This window comes from Hordeum vulgare, chromosome 7H (genome assembly GCF_904849725.1).
Source record: "Hordeum vulgare subsp. vulgare chromosome 7H, MorexV3_pseudomolecules_assembly, whole genome shotgun sequence".
Lineage (NCBI taxonomy): Eukaryota > Viridiplantae > Streptophyta > Magnoliopsida > Poales > Poaceae > Hordeum > Hordeum vulgare.
Window position 1 is genome coordinate 590,598,217 of NC_058524.1, and position 23,494 is coordinate 590,621,710.

Here is a 23,494-nt window from a genome sequence, read left to right on the forward strand (position 1 = left end):
GGCCGTTGGCTTATGTTGCTTTGCTTTGCTTTGAATCAGGAAATAACGTCGTCAGCCGCGACTTGTGCGTGCCATGCATGGGCCTGTAGATGGACTGGGTCATGTTGATCACGTCGATCGGGCCGGTAGATTAGCAGGCGGATTAGGAGGCACGATCGGCTCTCGTGGGATGGCGCGAGTCTTGCGGGTCGTGGCGCATAGCTAGGATCACCACCTGCACTTTCCTTCGTTGTAACGATAAGTAGCTGGTTAACAGAAACAGAAAAGCTGCGAGGTTGTTAGCGGCACAAAATGACTGTCTCCCTGTGATCTACTACCCTAATTCCTAACAGCCGATGCTACGACCGCCGACCTAAAGGCTATGAAGGGGTGTTTAAACTTCTGGGTCGCGAAGGCAGAACCGCGGTATTTTGGAGCTTCAATAGTGGGGTAGGAAAGCTGCAGACAACCGAGGGCGCTGCGGCGAGGGAGAGATGCACGCGAGCGCAGCGACGAGATTTGTATTGAAGAAATAGTCTTTCTCTTCTAGCTAGTGATGAAGGTAACATATGCTCTAGTACAAAACAACACAACAAGTGGTACATTCACGTTGCACCAACATCAACAGGTGCTCTATGAAATTAACCCGTGCTCTGTCCTGTATGCGGTCCTCATCATGCACATCCATGCACGACCGTCCGGCCAGCAGTACTCCATTAAAAGGCATGCGATTTGTCCATTGCCAGGTTGCCAAAACCAGCCGATACGGTGGTGGCGACAGTGAGCGAGCGAATCATCCTTCAGAGTTCTATAAAAGCCAGCTTCACCCTCCACATTCTCCCTCACTCGACGTCGACCAATCCCCGACCTCATTCTTCCTCTCTCTCCCTCCTTTCTGTCCAGATCCTTGCAGATTTCGCCATGGAGTTCACTTTGACAAGCACCGCCACCGAGGTGCTGGACAAGGCTGCCGCTCTCGCGGCTGCCGGCCTCGGCTTGGAAGGAGAAGCTCTCGGTGCTTGGGGGATCGAGGAGAAGGCGACGGCGATCCGACGCTGGGCCAAGAAGCTTTCGGAGATGGAAAAGGCTGCTGCCCCCGTCCCTCCTGAGGTCGCTGGATCGGTTCCTCGCGCAGAGGAGATCGGATCGGACGTCAATCACGTCGGCGACGTGAAACGCGACGGCGTGGATCCCTCCATCTCCGCGGCCGTGAAGGATTCAGCGGTTAACTAGGATAGGCATGCAATAGCGAATTGTGCTGTTCCAGATTTATCATAGCTCGTTTACTTTTCTTCAATTCCAGGAATCCAGTTTCGTTTAATTTTCTTCAATTCCAGTTTCGTTGTAGCGCAACTATCATGTACTATCTTTTTGTATCATGGATTCGATGAAGATCCACCAGGAAATTTGTCTAAAGTTATGCTAGCAGTTGTTACTCTCGTGCTTAATTAGCTTTGTGCGTGTGTCTTGTGACCTTGTGGGAGAATAGATGTTAATTAACCTCGTAAATGCCTTCTTTTTATTTCGATACTCTTGGAAATGGCCTCGATGGTGAGGTCGCTGGAGAGGTTCCTCATCTAGGTTTTCATGGATCTGATGAAGATCGATCTGGAAATTAGTAAATTCTGTCATTAGAGTTGTTGCTGCCGTGCTTAATTATTTGTTTGTAAGTGTATTGTGGCCGGTGTGGCCGTGTGGTGTGGGTGACTATATCTTAGTTAGGTTCGTAAATGACTTACTTTTTATTTTGGAGATGGATCTAGATGAAAACTTTTGTTTTTTTTGGAGGAATGAGAATATCTTGTGGATACATGTGGAGTACGTATGATAGTACACCCTAGCCAACTACGTTATTCAAAATCTAACGAACATATGTATGAATGGCACAAACATATACTATATCATGAATTTTATTTTCCTCTTTCTTTAATTAAAACGGGTTAATATGTCTATGTTTATTTCTTGATGGACATCAGAGACTTCGTTCTTTTCTTCTTTTGAGGATCGAGACTTCAGATTTAACACCAACAAAGGAGAAAGTGTGCTGCCATTCGCAAAAAGTTTTTCACGATGAACTGTGCCTTTTATCAATTTCCTGTGATCATGTAAATGTTAAAACTGCGGAAGGCACGACAAGTGCCTATTAGCTAATCCACAACAGTACATATGGCCATATTGCTTAATGATGTTTTATTTTCTTGTGTTTGAAATTTCAATCCCTGATCTAAAGATTTTCGCAACACAACATGTCTAACGTAGTTATTTAGGGAAAAGAACGTGCCAAGCACGAAACCCATTTTTTCTTTTCTGAAACGCCTCCCCGGAGTCCAACCGCCATAACTCTCCAGGGACCACCCACGGGAGCGCGCCTACTTGGGACGTGGTGGTGCGAGCGGTCCAACCATGTAAGCATGTCCACTCTTCCTGTTGGGTAACGTAGCAAAAATTCAAAATTTTCCTACGCCATACATAGATCTTCCTATGGAGAAACCAACAACAAGAGAGGGGTGTGAGCATCTTCATACCTTTGAAGATCGGTAAGAGGAAGCGTTGCTAGAATGCGGTTGATGGAGTCGTACTCGTTGCGATTCAGATCGCGGTGTGATTCCGATCTAGTGCCGAACCACGGCACCTCCGCGTTCAACACAAGTGCAGCCCAGTGACGTCTCCCGCACCTTGATCCAGCAAGGAGGAGGGAGAGGTTGGGGAAGAGTTCCGGCAACACGACGGCGTGGTGGCGATGGAGCTACGAGGTCTCCCGACAGGGGGCTACGAGGTCTCCCGACAGGGCTTCGCCAAGCACCGTGGGAGAGGAGGGAGAGGAGAAGCAGGGTTGCGCCGAGAGAGAGAGAATTGCGTGTCTCCAATGGCCAAAACCTCCACTATATATAGGGGGAAGGGGAGGGGGCGCACCCTTTAGGGTTCCCACCCCCAAAGGGTGCAGCAGCCCTAGATGGGAGGGGTGGCCGGCGGCCAGGGGACGAGAGGGGGTGGCGCACCCCTAGGGGGCCTTAGGCCCACCAGTGCTAGGGTTTCCCCCCTTCCCTCTCCGGTGCGCCTTGGGCTGGGTGTGGGGGGTGCACCAGCCCACCCAGGGGCTGGTTCCCTCTCACACTTGGCCCATGTAGCCTCTCGGGGCTGGTGGCTCCTCCCGGTGGGCCTCCGGAACCCTTCCGGTGGTCCCGGCACGTTGCCAGTGGTGCCCGAAACATTTCCGGCGTCCAAAACCATCCATCCTATACATCAATCTTTACCTCCGGACCATTCCGGAGTTCCTCATGACGTCCGGGATCTCATCCGGGACTTCGAACAACCTTCGGTAACCTCGTACAACAATTCCCTATAACCCTAGCGTCATCGAACCTTAAGTGTGTAGACCCTACGGGTTCGGGAGGCATGCAGACATGACCGAGACACCTCTCCGGCCAATAACCATCAGCGGGGTCTGGATACCCATGGTGGCTCCCACATGTTCCACGATGATCACATCGGATGAACCATGATGTCAGCGATTCAATCAATCCTGTATACAATTCCCTTTGTCTATCGCTATAGAACTTGCCCGAGATTCGATCGTCGGTATCCCTATACCTTGTTCAATCTCGTTACCCGGCAAGTCTCTTTACTCGTTCCGTAGTACATCATCCCGTGACTAACTCCTTAATCACATTGAGCTCATTATGATGATGTTCTACCAAGTGAGCCCACAGATACCTCTCCGTCACACAGATTGACAGATCCCGATCTCGATTCGTACCAACCCAACAGATACTTTCGAAGATACCCGTAGTGCACCTTTATAGTCACCCAGTTACGTTGTGACGTTTGATACATCCAAAGCACTCCTACGGTATCCGGGAGTTGCACAATCTCACGGTCGAAGGAAAAGATACTTGACATTAGAAAAGCTTTAGCATACGAACAACAAGATCTAGTGCTATGCTTAGGATTGGGTCTTGTCCATCACATCATTCTTCTAATGATGTGATTCCGTTATCAATGACATTCAATGTCCATGACCAGAAAACCATGATCATCTATTGATCAACGAGCTAGCCAACTAGAAGCTTGCTAGGGGATCTATTTATTCACACATGTATTACTGATTCCTGTTAATACAATTATATAATGAATAATAGACGATTATCATGAACAAGGAAATATGATAATAACCATTTTATTATTGCCTCTAGGGCATATTTCCAACACTCCCATCATGTTGGCATGTAGCGATTAACTAGGATAGACTAGACAAGTATTGCCGTTCCTGGAATTCGATCAATAGATTATTTTGTCGTCCTGGATTTATTTTAGGCAACTCGTGAAGTTTCTTCTCTTCCATTGTCATTCTAGCGAACTATCATGTACTCTCTTTTTGTATCCAGGATCCGATGGAGATTGACTCAGAAATTTGTTAGAAATGTTGCCAGCACTGTTTCTAGGTCTTAACTAGACTCGTAAATGCCTTCTTTTTATTTCGATCGTTCGATGCATCCAGACGAATAGTTCTGTTTTCCTGGGAGGAAAGAAAAATTGTTGTAGATGGTCGTCACCATGGGTATAGTCCCCATCGATGGTGACTTGGTGATGTCATTGGAGAGGTTCCTCGCGCATCTAGCCATTCCACCATCTAGAAGAGGTTTTCATGGATCCGTTGGAGATCGACTAGGAAATTAGTTCGAAATTCTTCCATTATAGTGGTAGCTCCCTTGCTTAATTAGTTGTTTGTGCATGCATTGTGGCCCTATGCGGATTTATTTTTTACAAATATAAGTCTATTAGAGATTCCTAAATATAAGTCTTTTAGAGACTTCACTGCGGACTACATACAGAACAAAACTAGTGAATCTACACTATACATCCATATGTAGTCTGTATTAAAATCTCTAAAAGGACTTATAGTTAGGAACAGAGGGAGTATTTGTAAACATAAATCCTCCTGAATTTTGCACTAACAGAATTTGCGTTGGTACCCTTCACCCCGGGCGTTCGGATATTTCGATTATTTGACTTTATAGGTAATCCGGGTACTAAAAATTGAGAACCAAAAGTTTTTGTCAAAAAAATACCCGAACCCAAATTACCCAAACATTTGGTTCAGGTAATTCGGGTACCCAAGAAATCCAAAATATTCGAAGCACACATCAACTTTTTGTATGAATAATTCGGATAGTATGTATATTTCGGATAGTACGGGTATTATAGTTAGTATGGGTATCATGTGTAATAATAGCATGAATAATTTAATTAGTATGAATATTTGGGATACTAAGGGTGTTTCGGATGATAGGGGGGAAACTGTGACCAATCCACATCAAAGGTACAACTAATGGAGGTTATAGTTTGCATAGACATCACGCGAAAGCTGCGATTACGGCATTGGAGCTTTAACCATCAGAGGGGTTGATGCTAGATCCGGCAATAGGTGAAGCTGCAATAGGGTAGCACCAACGCTGCAGCGAGGGGGTGTTGTGCTAGGATAGGAGGCGACGTGGCGAGAAGGATGTGATGCGTGCTGCAACAACGGGTGGCGGGAGCTACGAGCGCAGCTAGCCGATGCTACGACAACCGACCAAAAGGCCGCGAAGGGATGTTCAAACTCCAGGCCGGCGAAGCTAGAACCGCGGTATGTTGGAGCTTCAATAGTGGGGTAGCGAAGCTGCAGACAACCGAGGGCGTTCTAGTGATGGAGAGGCGCGCGCGAGCACCGCTACGAGATTAGCATCCGAAGAAAGAGTCTTTCTCTTCCAGCTAGTGAAGGTAACATATACACAACAAGTCAATAAGTGGTACATTCACGTTGCACCAACATGTGCTCTATGAAATTAACCCGTGCTAGCTCTCTCCTGTATGTGGTCCTCATGCACATCCATGCACGCCCCTCCGGCCAGGGCCAGCAGTAGCACACACGTAGTCCATTAAGGCATGCGATTTGGCCATTGCCAGCTTGCCAAAACCAGCCGATACGGTGGTGGCGACAGTGAGCGAGCAAATCAACCCCAGGCCGCAAAAATTTATGGCTGTTTTCTCCAACAACCCCAGGACCTTCAGAGTTCTATAAAAGCCAGCTTCACCCCCACATTCTCGACCTCATTCTTCTTCTCTCCCTCCTTTGAATCCAGATCCTTGCTGAGTTCGCCATGGAGTTCAAGCTGACAAGCACCGCCACCGAGGTGCTTGACAAGGCTGCCGCTCTCGCGGCCGCCGGCCTAGGCTTGGAAGGAGAAGCTCTCGGTGCTTGGGGGACCGAGGAGAAGGCGACGGCGATCCGGCGCTGGGCCAAGAAGCTTCTGGAGATGGAGAAGGCTGCTGCCTCAGTCGCTCCTGAGGTAGCTGGATCGGTTCCTCAGGCAGAGGAGATCGGACCGGACGTCAATCACGTCGGCGACGTGAAACGCGACGGCGGGGATCAGTCCATCTCCCCGGCCGTGCAAGATTCAGCGGTTAACTAGGATAGGCATGCAATCGCGAATTGTGCCGTCCTAGATTTATCACAGCTCTTTTACTTTTCTTCAATTCCAGAAATCCAGTATCGTTTAATTTTCTTCAATTGTAGCGCAACTATCGTTTACTATCGTTTTGTATCGTGGATTCGATGAAGATCCACCAGGAAATTTGTCTGAAGTTCTGCTAGCAGTGTTACTCCCGTTCTTAATTAGATGTTAATTAGCATCATAAATGCCTTCTTTTTTAATTCGTTAGATCGATGCATCACATCCAGACCTAACTTCAAGATAGATCTGGAAAACACTTGTAGACGGCCTCAGATCGAGAGGTTGCTGGAGAGGCTCCTCATCTAGATTTTCATGGATCTGATGAAGATAGAGTTGGAAATAAGTAAATTCTGTCATTAGAGTTGTTGCTGCCGTGCTTAATTTTTTTTTTTGCTGGGGCCGTGGTTAATTAGTTGTTTGTGCATGTATTGTAGTCCGGTGTGAGTGACTATATCTTAATTAGGCTCGTAAATGACTTTTTATTTTCGAGATAGATCTAGATGAAAACTTTCCTTTTTTGGGAGGAATGAAAAAATCTTGTGGATACATACGGACTAGTACGTATGATAGTACACCCTACCCAACTACGTTATTCAAAATCTAGCTAACGAACATTTGTATGGATGGCACAAACATATATATCACGATTTTTCTTTTCCGCTTTCTTTAAACCGGGTTAATATGTCTATATATGTTTAATTCTTGATGGGCATAAGAGACTTCAGTCTTTATTTTTGTGAGGATCGAAACTTCATATTTAACACCAACAAAGGGTAACCCGTGCTGCAGATCGCAAAAAGTTTTCCACCATGAACTGTGCCTTTTATCAAATTCCAGTGTTATTTAGTTGTGTAAATGTTAAAAGTGTGCAAGGCATGACAAGTGCCTATTAGCTAATCTACAATAGTACATATGGCCATATATTGCTTAGTGATGTTTTATTTTCTCGTGTTTGAACTTTCAATCTACGATATAAAGATATTCACAACACAACATGTCCAATGTAATTATTTAGGGCAAATAACGTGCTTAGCACGAAATCCATTTTTTCTTTTCTGAAACGCCTACTTGGAGTCCAACCGCCATAACGCTCATGGGACCACCCACAGGCGCGTGCCTACTTGGGGACGCAGTGGGGTGAGCGGCCCAACTATGTAGGCATGTCCCCTCTTCCATCATGTCGGCATGTAGCGAATAACTAGGATAGTCTAGGAAAGTCTGGACGTTCCTGGAATTCGATCAATAGAGAATTTTGTCGTCCCGGATTTATTTTAGGCAGCTCGTGAATTTTCTTATCTTCCATTTTCGTTCTAGCGACCTATCGTGTACTCTTTTTTGTATACTTGATCAGATGGAGATCGACCCACAAGTTTGTTAGAAATTCTGCCGGTATAATTTCAAGGTCTTAACTAGACTCATAAATGCCTTTTTTTATTTCGATCGATCGATGCATCGAGACGAATACTTCTGGTTTTCTGGGAGGAAACAAAAAACTGTTGTAGATGGCCACCGCCATGGGTAGTCCCCATCGATGGTGACTTGGTGAGGTCATTGGAGAGGTTCCTCGTGCATCTAGCGATTCCACCATCTACAAGAGGTTTTCATGGATCCGATGAAGATCGTCCTGGAAATTAGTTGAGATTCTCCCATTATAGTTGTTGCTCCCGTGCTTAATTAGTTGTTTGTGCGTGTATTGTGGCCCTGTGTGGCTGACTATATCTTAATTAGGCTCGTAAATGACTTACTTTTTATTTTGGAGATGCATCTACCTAGTTGAAATATTTTGGTTTCTGGGGCAAGAATGAAAATTCTTGTGGATACGCATGGAGCAATATTCAGCGGTTAACTAGGATAGGCATGCAATGGCGAATTGTGCCGTCCCAGATTTATTTTAGCTCGTTTACTTTTGTTCAATCCCAGTAATCCAGTTTTCGATAGTTTTCTTTAATTCCAGTTTTGTTCTAGTGCAACTATCTTGTACTATCCTTTTTATCGTGGATCCGATGAAGATCCACCTGGAAATTTTTCACAAGTTCTGCCAGCAGTTGTTAGTCCCGTGCTTAATTAGCTTTGTGCGTGTGTCTTGTGACCTTGTGGAAGACTAGATGTTAATTAGGCTCGTAAATGCCTTCTTTTTATTTTGATACTATTGTAGATGGCCTCGATCGTGAGGTCGCTTGAGCGGTTCCTCATCTAGGTTTTCATGGATCTGATGAAGATCGGTCTGGAAATTAGTAAATTCTACCACTAGAGTTATTGCTGCCATGCTTAATTAGTTGTTTGTGCGTGTATCGTTGCCCGCTGTGAGTGACAATATCTTAATTAGGCCCGTAAATGACTTCTATTTTCGAGATAGATCTAGATGAAAACTTTCATTTTTTTGGGAGGAATGAAAATAATCTTTGATGCACATACGGACTACATATATATGATAGTACACCCTACCCAACTACATTACTGAAAACCCACAAAAGAAATACTACGTTATTCAAAATCTAACGACATATGTACGGATGGCACAATTTGTATATATCACAAATTTTCTTTTCCTCTTTCTTTAAAGCGGGTTAATATGTCTATGTTTAATTCTTGAGGGCATTAGAGACTTCGTTTTTCTTTTTTGAGGATCGAGACTTCATATTTAAAACCAATAAAGGAGAAGGCGTGCTGCCGATCAGAAAAAGTTTTCCATGATGAACTGTGCCTTTTATCGATTTCCTGTGTTATTTATTGGTGTAAATGCTAAAAGTGCGCAAGGCATGACAAGTGCCTATTAACTAATCCACAAGGGTACATATGGCCATATTTATTAATGATGTTTATTTTCTCGTGTTTGAACTTTCAGTCCGCGATCTAAAGATGTTCGCAACACAACATGTCCAATATAGTTATTTAGGGCAAATAACATGCCAAGCACGAAACCCATTTTTTCTTTTCCGAAACGCCTCCCCGGAGTCCAACCGCCATAACGCTAGAGGGACCACTCGCGGGAGCGTGCCTACTTGGGGGCGGAGTGGAGTGAGCGGCCCAACCATGTAGGCATTTCCCCTCTCCACCATGTCGGCATGTAGTGATTAATTAGGATAGACTAGGCAAGTCTCGCCGTTCTTGGAATTCGATCAATCAATAATTTTCTAGTCCTGGATTTATTTTAGGCAGCTCATGAATTTTCTTCGCTCTTCCATTCCAGTAATCCAGTTTCGTTTAATTTTCTTCAATTCCAGTATCGTTGTAGCACACCTATCGTGTACTATCTTTTTGTATCGTGGATTCGATGAAGATTCACCCGGAAAATTGTCACAAGTTCTGCCAGAGGTTGTTACTTGCGTGCTTAATTAGCTTTGTAGTTGTGTCTTGTGACCTTGTGGAAGACTGGATGTTAATTAGCCTCGTAATTGCCTTCTTTTTATTTCGATACTCTTGTAGATGGCCTCGATCGTGTGGTCGCTGGAGAGGTTCATCATCTAGGTTTTGATGGATCTGATGAAGATCGGTCTGAAATTAGTAAATTCTGCCATTAGAGTTGTTGCGCCCGTGCTTAATTAGTTGCTCGTGCGTGTATTGTGGCCTGGTGTGAGTCACTATATCTTAATTAGGCTCGTAAATGACTTCTTATTTTCGAGATAAACCTAGATGAAAACTTTTATTTTGGAGGAATGGAAATAATCTTGTGGATACATACGGACTACGCATATATGATAGTACACCCTACCCAACTACGTTATTCAAAATCGAACGAACATATGTAGGTATGGCACAATTTGTATATATCACGATTTTTCTTTTCCTCTTTCTTTAAAGTGGGTTAATATGGGTATCTTTAATTCTTGATGGGCATCGGAGGGTTTTTTCTTTGAGGATCCGGACTTCAGATTTAACACCAACAAAGGAGAACGTGTGCTGCCATTCGCAAAAAGTACGATGAATTGTTCCTTTTATCAATTTCCTGTGGTATTTAGTCGTGTAAATGTTAAAAGTGCGCAAGGCACGACAAGTGCCTATTAGCTAATTCACAACAGCACATATGGCCATATTGCTTAATGATGTTTTATTTTCTCGTGTTTGAACTTTCAATCCGCGATCTAAAGATATTCACAACACAACATGTCTAATGTAGTTATTTAGGGCAAATAACGTGCCAAGCACGAAACCCATTTTTTTCTTTTTTGAAACACCTCCCCGGAGTCCAACCGCCATAACGGTCGAGGACCACCCGCGGGAGCGTGCCTACTTGGGGACGAGGTGGGGCGAGCGGCCCAACCATGTAGGAATGTCCCCTCTCCCATCATGTCGGCATGTAGCGATTAACTAGATAGACTAGGCAAGTCTTGCCATTCCTGGAATTCGGTCAATAGATAATTTTGTCGTCCTGGATTTATTTTCGGCAGCTCGTGAATTTTCTTCTCTTTCATTTTCGTTTTAGCAAACTATCGTATACTCTTTTTTTTATCCTGGATCAGATGGAGATCGACCCAGAAATTTGTTCGACATTCTACCAGTATTGTTTCAATGTCTTAACTTTGATTTTCTGGGAGGAAATAAAAACTATTGTAGATGGCCGCGGCCATGGGTAGTCCCCATCGATGGTGACTTGGTGAGGTCAATGGAGAGGATCATCGTGCATCTAGCGATTCCACCATGTAGAATAGGTTTTCATGGATCCGATGAAGATCGACCTGGAAATTAGTTCAAAATTCTTTCATTATAGTTATTGCTCCCATGCTTAAGTAATTGTTTGTGCCTCTTATTTATGGCCCTGTGTGGCTGACTATATCTTAATTAGGCTCGTAAATGACTTACTTTTTATTTTGGATATGCATCTAGCTAGTTGAAATATTTGGGTTTTTGGGGGAGGAATGAAAATTCTTGTGGGTACATATGGAACATGTACGATATCGTACACTACCCAACTCCATTATTCAAAATCTAACAGACATATCAACCGATGGCACAAGCATATACGAAATATACCATGATTTTCCTTTTCCTTTTTCTTTAAGGGGGATCAATATGTCTATGTTGGATTCTGGATGGGCATGATGCTTTGGATTTGACATCAATGAAGAAGCATGCATGATGTGGTCTGCTAAAAGTTTGCCATGATGAAATGTGCCTTTTATCACTTTCCTGCACAGTTCAATCGTTTAATATTTAGAGGTGCACAATGCGCGACAAGTGCTTATTAGCTAATCCACATCCGTGTAGATGTTCATATTTCTTAATGTTGTTTTCTTTTCTTGTGTTTGGACGTTCAATCCTTGATCTAGATAAAGTCCCAATGCAACATGTCCAATGTGTTTCTTTAGGGCAAATGACGTGCCGAGCACGAAGCCATCCTTTTAATCTAAAGCGACTACCTGGAGTCCAACCGCCATAACGCTCGATGGACCACCCGGGCGAGCGAGCCTATCTAGGGATGCCGTGGGTTGAGGGGCCAACCATCCGGGCATGTTGAAAATTTGACGTCTACACGGATGGCATACACACATGATGATTTTTCTTAAGCTCTTTTTGTTGACAACCTTTTAGATGATTAGTATGTGGATCTTGATGGCCACATGCTACTATAAATTTGAATGGAACAAAAGATTGTTGAGTGTGCATGCCCTGGTTCCCTAAAGTTTGTCAATGTCTTTATCTAGCTATTTTCCAGTAGTTCAAATTAATATTCAACATGCTTTATGCTCTTATTTTCTTGTGTTTGATTTTCATGCATCTTAAATAACAACATGTGCAACATAGGTTTATAGGGAAAATGACGTGTTGAGCATGACATCCACTTTGTTTTAGTCCAAATTTTATCTTACATTCAAATGCATGCGTGCAGAGTTGGTTAGCTTATGACAACTTCAAGTTTCCGGTTGGATGAAAAATATATTTATCACTCTCGTGACGTTGGTATTATAAACAAAATGTGGGTGTGTTGAGTATGTCTAAACATTATCTTTGGAAGTAATAATATGCCTACCTTTTTAAGGCAAACCATTGTTGGAACGAGACCAACAAAATACATGGAGGTCACTGTATATGATTATGAAAGTTAAACTAATATAGAACTTGAAATTCCGAGAGGTCATATTTTTTCTGAAAGTTGACGTTTGCTTACTAGTCCATGCACTCACCCAACCTACCTAGGAAGGCTATTACACATATCACCACTACCTATAACCTAAGTCTTAAATTCATCTTTCCTAGCCAAATAACACATTTTCCTATAAATATTTGCATTATTTCCCAATGCAAAGTTGTAATGGCACCTCCACCTCTTTCGGCTAGATAGATGTGGGTTTAATTTCTCATATCCGCATACCACCGTTATCCAGGCTCTCTTCACACACCACCTCCAACATAGTGGCGTTAGTCTCGTAGGTTATGCAAGATGGAGTCAAACTTAGCTTTCGTAGCCGGCTATAATCTTGACGACTATTGAGGAGCTTGTTTCTCTTTGATCTTTGTTACAGGGCACCGTTGTTTCACCATGACTAGACTCTAGAACACTGCTCGATTGATCCAGTTCACCATGCAAAGCGCGTGCACCGGCATCTCCTGCCAGCTAAAGGAATACAAGTTGTACATTATTTGGAGTTCCCGCATTGCCAACAAGGACAAAAGTTAGGATGCATGTTTCCCTCTAAAATGCCAAACACCAAAGCTAATCGTCATCGTAAGACCTGTCCACATTGCATGTATGTTAAACTTGTTTCGTTAAAAAAGGGGACATTTCCCGTTAGTGTCATGCCATATGGCTAGATTATCACAAGTACACGTGTACCTGCAACGCTCTAGGTATCAAACCCTAGATTTGATGTCACGTGTATCACATTAAGTTGGACTATTCCTTCTGTGAGAGAAGACAAAAAAATTCCTATCTATGACACATCTATGATGAGTCCGTAAATCTTGAAATGAAAGGTATGGTGATCAAGCAAATGATTGATCGCCACCACATGCAACGTTTGTCTCATGGGCCTTGACCACAACATCCTTTCTTTCAGTTCCCTTCGCTCGATAGGACTTATATTCCCTTGCGGCTTTCTCCTCCAAATCAACACACATGGCTCGATTTAGCTCCATTGCCGCCAACCTCGACATTCCCTGTGTTGCTCCGGCCAACGACCTCTCCTCATAGTCGTACGAAAATCCGTGTTTCCTATCTCGTGAACCCATCCCTTGGTTTTCTATGATCTGCTTCAATGTGTGCTCAGGATGAGATGGTCGACACCCTACTATGAGCAAAGACACAGGGACACTCTAACACTTCCGCGGGGCGGGTTGGGGGTGGTGGGGGTAGAGAATTGACGGTGATGCAGGTCAGCCATATCACATGTTGTGTGTCATCAGCTAAGCCACCATGGGAAACAACAACATGTGTGTGGCGAACCAGCGACCCCGAAGTGACACCTCGGGTGAGCGCCTGTGAGCGGGCCGCGGTAATGGACAAGTAGGCATCGCATGCCATAGGGGGGGCCCGCAACGGCGGTGTTGTGACCGGTCTAATCAATGCTACAACCAACGCAGGGTATAGTTTGGATCGGCATCGTGTGACAGCGATTACGGTGTTGGAGCTTTAACCATCATGGACGATGATGCTAGAACCGGCAACGGGGCAGCGCTAACGCTGCAACCAGAGGGGCGTGGTGTTGGGATAGGAGGCAATGAGGCGAGAAGTACTGTTGTGATGTGTGCTGCAACAACGGGCTAGCTACAAGCACAACTAGCTGATGCTATGATAGCCGACCGATAGGACGTGAGGGGGTGTTCAAACTTCTTGCCGGTGAAGCTAGAACCGCCATTGTAGTCTCTAAAGTTCAAGGGATCTTTGCCATTGGCTTGGTGTATTGAATGCTGTTTGTTTTGTAATGCGTACATATAAAGAACTTGTTAGTACACATGTACACAGGCTCATATTCATTTACTTAAAACATGAAACTGTGTCGTGGTTTTTACTTATAGTGTTGCATAGTGTTTGGATCTTCCTCCGTGAGCCCTTGAATTCATTTTGTAGCATCAGTAACAAAGGTTGAATGATTGTACTGTTCATCAGACTACCAACTTGGAAGCTTCTGGCAGCGTTTCCGATGTTGGTAGTCACTCTCATATTGCCACTGCATGATCGTAAGATAGCTAGCGAGATGTTTCAACGTCATACCCCATGCTAGATCGTTGCACATCCCGGTACACTGCCGGAGGCATTTCCTATACAGTCATCATCGTTCTAAGCTTTGAGCTGTGAGTAAATAAAAGTGTGATGATCATCATTATTAGAGTATTGTTCCATGTGAGGAAATAAAAAAAGAGGCCAAAGAGCCCATACAAAAAAAAAGAAAAAAAGAGGCCCAAGAGCCCAAATAAAAATAAAATAAAATAAAATAAAGAGAGAAAAAGAGAGAAGGGACAATGCTACTATCTTTTTCCACACTTGTGTTTCATAATAGCACCATGTTCTTCATGATTGAGGGCTTCTTGCTTTGTCACTACCATATGCTAGTGGGAATCTTCAGTATATAACTTGGCTTGTATATTCCAATGATGGGCTTCCTCAAATTGCCCTAGGTCTTCGTGAGCAAGCAAGTTGGATGCACACCCAGTAGTTCTCCTTTTGAGGTTTCACATACTTATTGCTCTAGTGCATCCCTTGTATGGCAATCCCTACTCATTCACATTGATATCTATTACTGGGCATCTCCATAGCCCTTTGATATGCCGAGTCAATGTGACCATCTCCTCCCTTTTGTCTCACAACCACCACCACACTCTATTCCACCTATAGTGCTATATCCATGGCTCACGCTCATGTATTGCGTGATAGTTATAAAAGGTTTGAGAAAGTAAGAGTGCGAAAACAATTACTTGGCCAATACCGGGGTTGTGCATGATTTACATTAGTAGTGTGAGGATGATGGAGCATAGCCAGACTATATGATTTTGTAGGGATAACTTTCCTTGGCCTTGTTATTTTGAAAGTTCATGATTACCTTGCTAGTTTGCTTGAAGTATTATTGTTTTTATGTCAATAGCAAACTATTGTTTTGAATCTTACGGATCTGAACATTCATGTCACATGAAAGAAGTTACAAAGGACAAATATGCTAGTTAGCATTCCACATCAAAAATTCAGTCTTTATCACTTCCCCACTCGAGGACGAGCATGAGTTAAGCTTGGGGATGCTTGATACGTCTCCAACGTATCTATAATTTTTGATGGTTTCATGTTATTATCTTGTCAAACTTTGGATGTTTTGTATGCCTTTTATATATTTTTTGGGATTAACTTATTAACTCAGTGCCAAGTGCCAGTTCCTGTTTTTTCCATGTTTTTGACCCTTTCAAAGGAGGATTTTGAACGGAGTCCAAATGAAACGAAACTGCCAAAAAGATTTTTTCTGAAACAGAAAAAAGATCGGAATGCCTAAGAATCAGGGCAGGGGCCCTGCAGGGACCCCATAAGCCCCCTAGCCGCGGCCAGGGGGGGCGCGCCCCCTGGCTTGTGGGCTCCCTGGGCCACATCTACTCTAGGACATTCGCCTATAAATTCCCTAACATCCCAAAAAAAATTAGGAGAACATCGAAAGTACTTTTCCGCCGCCGCAAGCTTCTGTCTCCGCAAGATCCCATCTGGGGCATGTTCTCGTGCCCTGCCGGAGGGGGGATTCGGATACGGAGGGCTTCTTCATCAACACCATGGCCTCTCCGATGATGCGTGAGTAGTTCACCATAGACCTACGGGTCCATAGCTAGTAGCTAGATGGCTTGTTCTCTCTCTTGGATCTTCAATACAAAGTTCTCCATGATCTTCATGGATATCTATCCGATGTAATCTTCTTTTGCGGTGTGTTTGTCGAGATCCGATGAATTGTGGATTCATGATCAGATTATCTATGAATCTTATTTGAGTTTCTTCTGATCTCGCTTATGCATGATTTCATATCCTTGTAATTCTCTTCGATTTGTGGGTTTTGTTTGGCCAACTAAATCTATGATTCTTTCAATGGGAGAAGTGCTTGGTTTTGGGTTCATACCGTGCGGTGACCTCACCCAGTGACAGAAGGGGTAGCGAGGCACACATCGTGTTGTTGCCATCAAGGGTAAAAATATGGGGTTTTCATCATTGGTTTGAGTTTATCCCTCTACATCATGTCATCTTGCTTAAGGCGTTACTCTGTTCGTCATGAACTGAATACACTAGATGCATGCTGGATAGCGGTCGATGTGTGGAGTAATAGTAGTAGATGCAGAAAGTATCGGTCTACTTGTCTCGGACGTGATGCCTATATGTATGCTCATTGCCTTAGATATCGTCATGACTTTGCGCGGTTCTATCAATTGCTCGACAGTAATTTGTTCACCCACCGTGATATTTGCTATTTTGAGAGAAGCCTCTAGTGAACACTATGCCCCCCGGGTCTACTCCACACCATATTTCCAGCCTTACACTTTTTCTTCGTTGCACTTTCCGCCTTTAGATCTTACTTTGCAATCAATCTTGAAGGGATTGACAACCCCTTTATAGCGTTGGGTGCAAGCTCTTTGTGTTTGTGCAGGTACTCTGGACTTGACGAGATTCTCCTACTGATTGATACCTTGGTTCTCAAACTGAGGGAAATACTTACTGCTCTTGTGTTGCATCACCCTTTTCTCTTCAAGGGAAAACCAACGCAAGCTCAAGAGACGAAAGAAGGATCTCTGGCACCATTGCCAGGGAAGGTTTTTGTTGCCGTAGCACTCCTTCACAGAGGCCGAGAAGGACCAAGGCTGGCGCGCACCAATGGACGAAGAGATGCACATCATCATCACCAATTGCACCTGGGAATTGAGAGAACTCCCCGCCGGGCATCGTCCGATTGGCTTGAAATGGGTTTACAAGCTCAAGAAGAATCCCCAGGGTGCAGTGGTTAAGCATAAGGCACGACTGGTGGCGAAAGGCTATGTCCATAAGCACGTTGTGGACTTTGAAGAGGTATTTGCGCCGGTCGCGCGCATGGACTCAGTGCGCGTCCTCGTTGCGCTCGCAGCACATCATGGCTGGCAGGTTCACCACATGGACATCAAGTCCGCCTTCTTGAACGGCGACCTTCTCGAGGAAGTTTACGTACAACAGCCGTCGGGGTACGCCATGGCTGGCCAGGAGGGCAAAGTGCTACGCCTCCACAAGGCGCTCTCTGGGATCCACCAGGCACCGAGAGCCTGGAACGCAAAGCTGGACGAGAGCTTGTGCGCTCTAGGCTTCGAACGCTCCCCGTCGGAGCACGCGGTGTACCGACGCGGCACGGGCGACTCCCTTCTGCTCGTCGGAGTCTACGTAGATGATCTCATCATCACCGGTGCAGCCACGATGGAGATCGACACCTTCAAGCAGCGGATGACCAAGCTATTCCGCATGAGCGATCTGGGTAAGCTCAGCTACTACCTAGGGATCGAGGTGAGCCAGGAGCGCGATCGGATCGCTCTTGGACGGGCGGCTTATGCCAAGCAACTGGTGGAGCGTGTTGGCATGGAGGATTGCAACCCCACCAACGCTCCGATGGAGGTCCGACTCAAGCTCAGCAAGGAGAGCTCCGCCGCCCATGTGGACAAGACGGAGTACCGCAGCATCATCGGCGGGCTACGGTACCTGGTACACACGAGACCCGACATTTCCTTTGTCGTCGGATACCTAAGCAAGTTCATGGAGAAGCCTGCCTCCGACCACTACGACGCAGTCAAGCATCTTCCGCGGTATGTGGTGGGAACCCTAGACCACGGCTGCGCATATGAGCGCGGTGAAGGGGCACTGCAGCTAATCGGATATAGTGACTCGGATCAAGCCGGGGACACGGACGACAGGAAGAGCACGACGGGGGTGATCTTCTTCCTCGGCAAGAGCCCGGTGAGCTGGCAGACTCAGAAACAAAGGGTGGTAGCACTCTCCTCGTGCGAGGCAGAGTACATGGCCGCCACCACTGTGGCATGTCAGGGCATCTGGCTGGCTTGATTACTTGGCGAAATGGTGAACAAGGAGGCCGCGCGGCCGAAGCTATTCGTCGACAACAAAGCGGCGATCTCCCTGGCGAAGAACCCTGTGTTTCACGACCGCAACAAGCACATAGAAATCAGGTACCATTTCATCCGTGAGTGCATGGAGCAGGGACGGGTCTTCATCGACTACGTGAGGACCAGCGATCAGCTTGCTGATACCTTAACGAAGGCACTTGGGCGTCTTGCGTTCCAGGAGCTGAGGAGGAGGATCGACATGGTAGAAATAAACCGCCAACGCCAAGATTAGGGGGGGGGGGGGGGGTGATTGTTAGCTAATCTGGCCGTTGGCTTATGTTGCTTTGCTTTGCTTTGAATCAGGAAATAACGTCGTGAGCCGCGACGTGTGCGTGCCATGCATGGGCCTGTAGATGGACTGGGTCACGTTGATCACGTCGATCGGGCGGTAGATTAACAGGCGGATTAGGAGGCACGATCGGCTCTCGTGGGATGCCGCGAGTCTTGCGGGTGGTGGCGCATAGCTAGGATCGCCACCTGCACTTTCTGTCGTTGTAACGATAAGTAGCTGGTTAATAGAAACAGAAAAGCTGCGAGGTTGTTAGCGTCACAAAAACGACTGTCTTCCTGTGATCTACTACCCTAATTCCTAACAGCCGATGCTACGACCGCCGACCGAAAGGCTATGAAGGGGTGTTCAAACTTTTGACTCGCGGTTGGAGCTTCAATAGTGGGGTAGGAAAGCTGCAGACAACCGAGGGCGCTGCGGCGAGGGAGAGATGCGCGCGAGCACGGCGACGAGATTTGTATTTGAGGAAATAGTCTTTCTCTTCTAGCTAGTGAAGGTAACATATACTCTAGTACAAAACAACACAACAAGTGGTACATTCACGTTGCACCAACATCAACAAGTGCTCTATGAAATTAACCCGTGCTCTGTCCTGTATGTGGTCCTCATCATGCACATCCATGCACGACCGTCCGGCCAGCAGTACTCCATTAAAAGGCATGCGATTTGTCCATTGCCAGCTTGCCAAAACCAGCCGATACGGTGGTGGCGACAGTGAGCGAGCGAATCAACCCGATTTACAGCTGTTTTCTCCAACAACCCCAGGACCTTCAGAGTTCTATAAAAGCCAGCTTCACCCTCCACATTCTCCCTCACTCGACGTCGACCAATCCCCGACCTCATTCTTCCTCTCTCTCCCTCCTTTCTGTCCAGATCCTTGCAGATTTCGCCATGGAGTTCACTTTGACAAGCACCGCCACCGAGGTGCTGGACAAGGCTGCCGCTCTCGCGGCTGCCGGCCTCGGCTTGGAAGGAGAAGCTCTCGGTGCTTGGGGGACCGAGGAGAAGGCGACGGCGATCCGACGCTGGGCCAAGAAGCTTTCGGAGATGGAAAAGGCTGCTGCCCCCGTCCCTCCTGAGGTCGCTGGATCGGTTCCTCGCGCAGAGGAGATCGGATCGGACGTCAATCACGTCGGCGACGTGAAACGCGACGGCGTGGATCCCTCCATCTCCGCGGCCGTGAAGGATTCAGCGGTTAACTAGGATAGGCATGCAATAGCGAATTGTGCTGTTCCAGATTTATCATAGCTCGTTTACTTTTCTTCAATTCCAGGAATCCAGTTTCGTTTAATTTTCTTCAATTCCAGTTTCGTTGTAGCGCAACTATCATGTACTATCTTTTTGTATCATGGATTCGATGAAGATCCACCAGGAAATTTGTCTAAAGTTATGCTAGCAGTTGTTACTCTCGTGCTTAATTAGATGTTAATTAGTATCATAAATGTCTTCTTTTTTATTTCGTTAGATCGATGCATCACACTTGTAGACGGCCTCAGATCGAGAGGTCGCTGGAGAGGCTCCTCATCTAGGTTTTCATGGATCTGATGAAGATAGATCTGGAAATAAGTAAATTCTGTCATTAGAGTTGTTGCTGCCGTGCTTAATTAGTTTTTTTTTTTTGCGAGGGCCGTGGTTAATTAGTTGTTTTGCGTGTATTGTAGTCCGGTGTGAGTGACTATATCTTAATTGGGCTCGTAAATGACTTTTTATTTTCGAGATAGATCTAGATGAAAACTTTTCTTTTTTGGAAGGAATGAAAAAATCTTGTGGATGCATACGGACTAGTACGTACTCCCTCCGTCTTAAAATTCTTGTCTTAGATTTGTCTAGATATGAATGTATCTAGTCATATTTTAGTATTTAGATACATTCATTTCTAGATAAATCTAAGACAAGAATTTTGAAACGGAGGGAGTATGATAGTACACCCTACCCAACTACGTTATTCAAAATCTAGCTAACGAACATTTGTATGGATGGCACAAACATATATATCACGGCTTTTCTTTTCCTCTTTCTTTAAACCGGGTTAATATGTCTATATATGTCTAATTCTTGATGGACATCACAGACTTCAGTCTTTATTTTTGTGAGGATCGAAACTTCATATTTAACACCAACAAAGGGGAACCCGTGCTGCAGATCGCAAAAAGTATTCCACCATGAACTGTGCCTTTTATCAAATTCTTGTGTTATTTAGTTGAGTAAATGTTATAAGTAAGCAAGGCATGACAAGTGCCTATTAGCTAATCTACAACAGTACATATGGCCATATATTGCTTAGTGATGTTTTATTTTCTCGTGTTTGAACTTTCAATCCACGATCTAAAGATATTCACAACACAACATGTCCAATGTAATTATTTAGGGCAAATAACGTGCCAAGCACGAAACCCATTTTTTCTTTTCTGAAACGCGTCCCCGGAGTCCAACCACCATAACGCTCGAGGGATCACCCACGGGCGCGTGCCTACTTGGGATGCAGTGGGGCGAGCAGCCCAACTATGTAGGCATGTCCCCTCTTCCATCATGTCGGCATGTAGCGAATAACTAGGATAGTCTAGGAAAGTCTGGCCGTTCCTGGAATTCGATCAATAGAGAATTTTATCGTCCCGGATTTATTTTAGGAAGCTCGTGAATTTTCTTCTCTTCCATTTGCGTTCTAGCGACCTATCGTGTACTCTTTTTTGTATACTGGATCAGATGGAGCTCGACCCAAAAGTTTGTTGGAAATTCTGCCAGTATTATTTCAAGGTCACAACTAGACTCGTAAATGCCTTCTTTTTATTTCGATCGATCGATGCATTCAGATGAATACTTCTGGTTTTCTGGGAGGAAACAAAAACTGTTGTAGATGGCCACCGCCATGGGTAGTCCCCATCGATGGTGACTTGGTGAGGTCATTGGAGAGGCTCCTCGCGCATCTAGCGATTCCACTATCTACAAGAGGTTTTCATGGATCCGATGAAGATCGTCCTGGAAATAAGTTGAGATTCTCCCATTATAGTTGTTGCTCCAGTGCTTAATTAGTTGTATGTGCGTGCATTCTGGCCTGTGTGGTTGACTATATCTTCATTAGGCTCGTAAATGACTTAGTTTTTATTTTGGAGATGCATCTACCTAGTTGAAATTTTTTGGTTTTTGGGGCAAGAATGAAAACTCTTGTGGATACACATGGAGCAATATTCCGCGGTTAACTAGGATAGGCATGCAATGGCGAATTCTGTTGTCCCAGATTTATTTTAGCTCGTTTACTTTTCTTCAATCCCAGTAATCCAGTTTCCGATAATTTCCTTTAATTCCAGTTTTGTTGTAGAGCAACTATCGTGTACTATCCTTTTTATCGTGGATCCGATGAAGATCCACCTGGAAATTTGTCACAAGTTCTGCCAGCAGTTGTTACTCCCGTGCTTAATTAGCTTTGTTCGTGTGTCTTGTGACCTTGTGGAAAACTAGATGTTAATTAACCTGGTAAATGCCTTCTTTTTATTTTGATACTATTGTAGATGGCCTCGATCGTGAGGTCGCTGGAGAGGTTCTCATCTAGATTTTCATGGATTGATGAAGATTGGTCTGGAAATTAGTAAATTCTGCCACTAGAGTTATTGCTGCCATGCTTAATTAGTTGTTTGTGCGTGTATCGTGGCCCGGTGTGAATGACAGTATCTTAATTAGGCTCGTAAATGACCTTTTATTTTCGAGATAGATCTCGATGAAAACTTCCATTTTTTTGGGAGGAATGAAAATAATCTTTGATGCACATACGGACTACATATATATGATAGTACACCTTACCCAACTACATTACTCAAAACCCGCAAAAGAAATACTACTTTATTCAAAATCTAACAAACATATGTACGAATGGCACAATTTGTATATATCACAATTTTTCTTTTCCTCTTTCTTTAAAGCGGGTTAATATGTCTATGTTTAATTCTGGATGGGCATCAGAGACTTCGTTTTTTTTAGGATCGAGACTTCATATTTAGAACCAACCAAGGAGAAGGCGTGCTGCCGATCAGAAAAAGTTTTCCATGATGAACTGTGCCTTTTATCAATTTCCTGTGTTATTTGTTCGTGTAAATGTTAAAATTGCGCAAGGCATGACAAGTGCCTATTAACTAATCCACAAGAGTACATATGGCCATATTGCTTAATGAAGTTTATTTTCTTGTGTTTGAACTTTCAGTCCGCGATCTAAAGATGTTCACAACACAACATATCCGATATAGTTATTTAGGGTAAATAACGTGCCAAGCACGAAACCCATTTTTTCTTTTCTGAAACGCCTCCCCGGAGTCCAACCGCCATAACAATAAAGGGACCACCCGCGGGAGCGTGCCTACATGGTGACCCAATGGAGCGAGCGGCCCAACCATGTAGGCATGTCCCCTCTCCACCATGTCGGCATGTAGTGATTAACTAGGATAGACTAGGCAAGTCTTGTCGTTCTTGGAATTCGATCAATCAATAATTTTCTAGTCCTGGATTTATTTTAGGCAGCTCATGAATTTTCTTCTCTCTTCCATTTTTGTTCTAGTGAACAATCGTTTACTCTCTTTTTGTATCCTGGATCCAATGGAGATCAACCCAGAAATTGGTTAGAAATTTTGCTTTGTTTCAAGATCTTAACTAGACTCATAAATGCCTTCTTTTTTATTTCGATCGATCGATGCATCGAGACGAATACTTCTGGTTT

At 44.7% G+C, this 23,494-nt stretch overlaps 3 protein-coding genes across 3 annotated transcripts; all 3 read left to right on the forward strand.

Annotated features, from left to right (window-relative positions):
- Positions 1–812: 812 nt before the first annotated feature.
- LOC123412122 lies at positions 813–1,427 on the forward strand. Its single transcript, XM_045105068.1, has one exon. The coding sequence runs from the start codon at positions 901–903 to the stop codon at positions 1,210–1,212; it is 312 nt and encodes a 103-aa protein (XP_044961003.1). The 5' UTR covers positions 813–900; the 3' UTR covers positions 1,213–1,427.
- A 4,518-nt stretch (positions 1,428–5,945) lies between these two features.
- Positions 5,946–6,711, forward strand: LOC123412855. The gene has a single exon (XM_045105801.1). It carries the CDS (start codon positions 6,120–6,122, stop codon positions 6,429–6,431), a length of 312 nt encoding a protein of 103 aa, XP_044961736.1. The 5' UTR covers positions 5,946–6,119; the 3' UTR covers positions 6,432–6,711.
- A 12,884-nt stretch (positions 6,712–19,595) lies between these two features.
- Positions 19,596–20,210, forward strand: LOC123411772. The gene has a single exon (XM_045104738.1). The coding sequence runs from the start codon at positions 19,684–19,686 to the stop codon at positions 19,993–19,995; it is 312 nt and encodes a 103-aa protein (XP_044960673.1). The 5' UTR covers positions 19,596–19,683; the 3' UTR covers positions 19,996–20,210.
- The last annotated feature ends 3,284 nt before the right edge of the window (positions 20,211–23,494 follow it).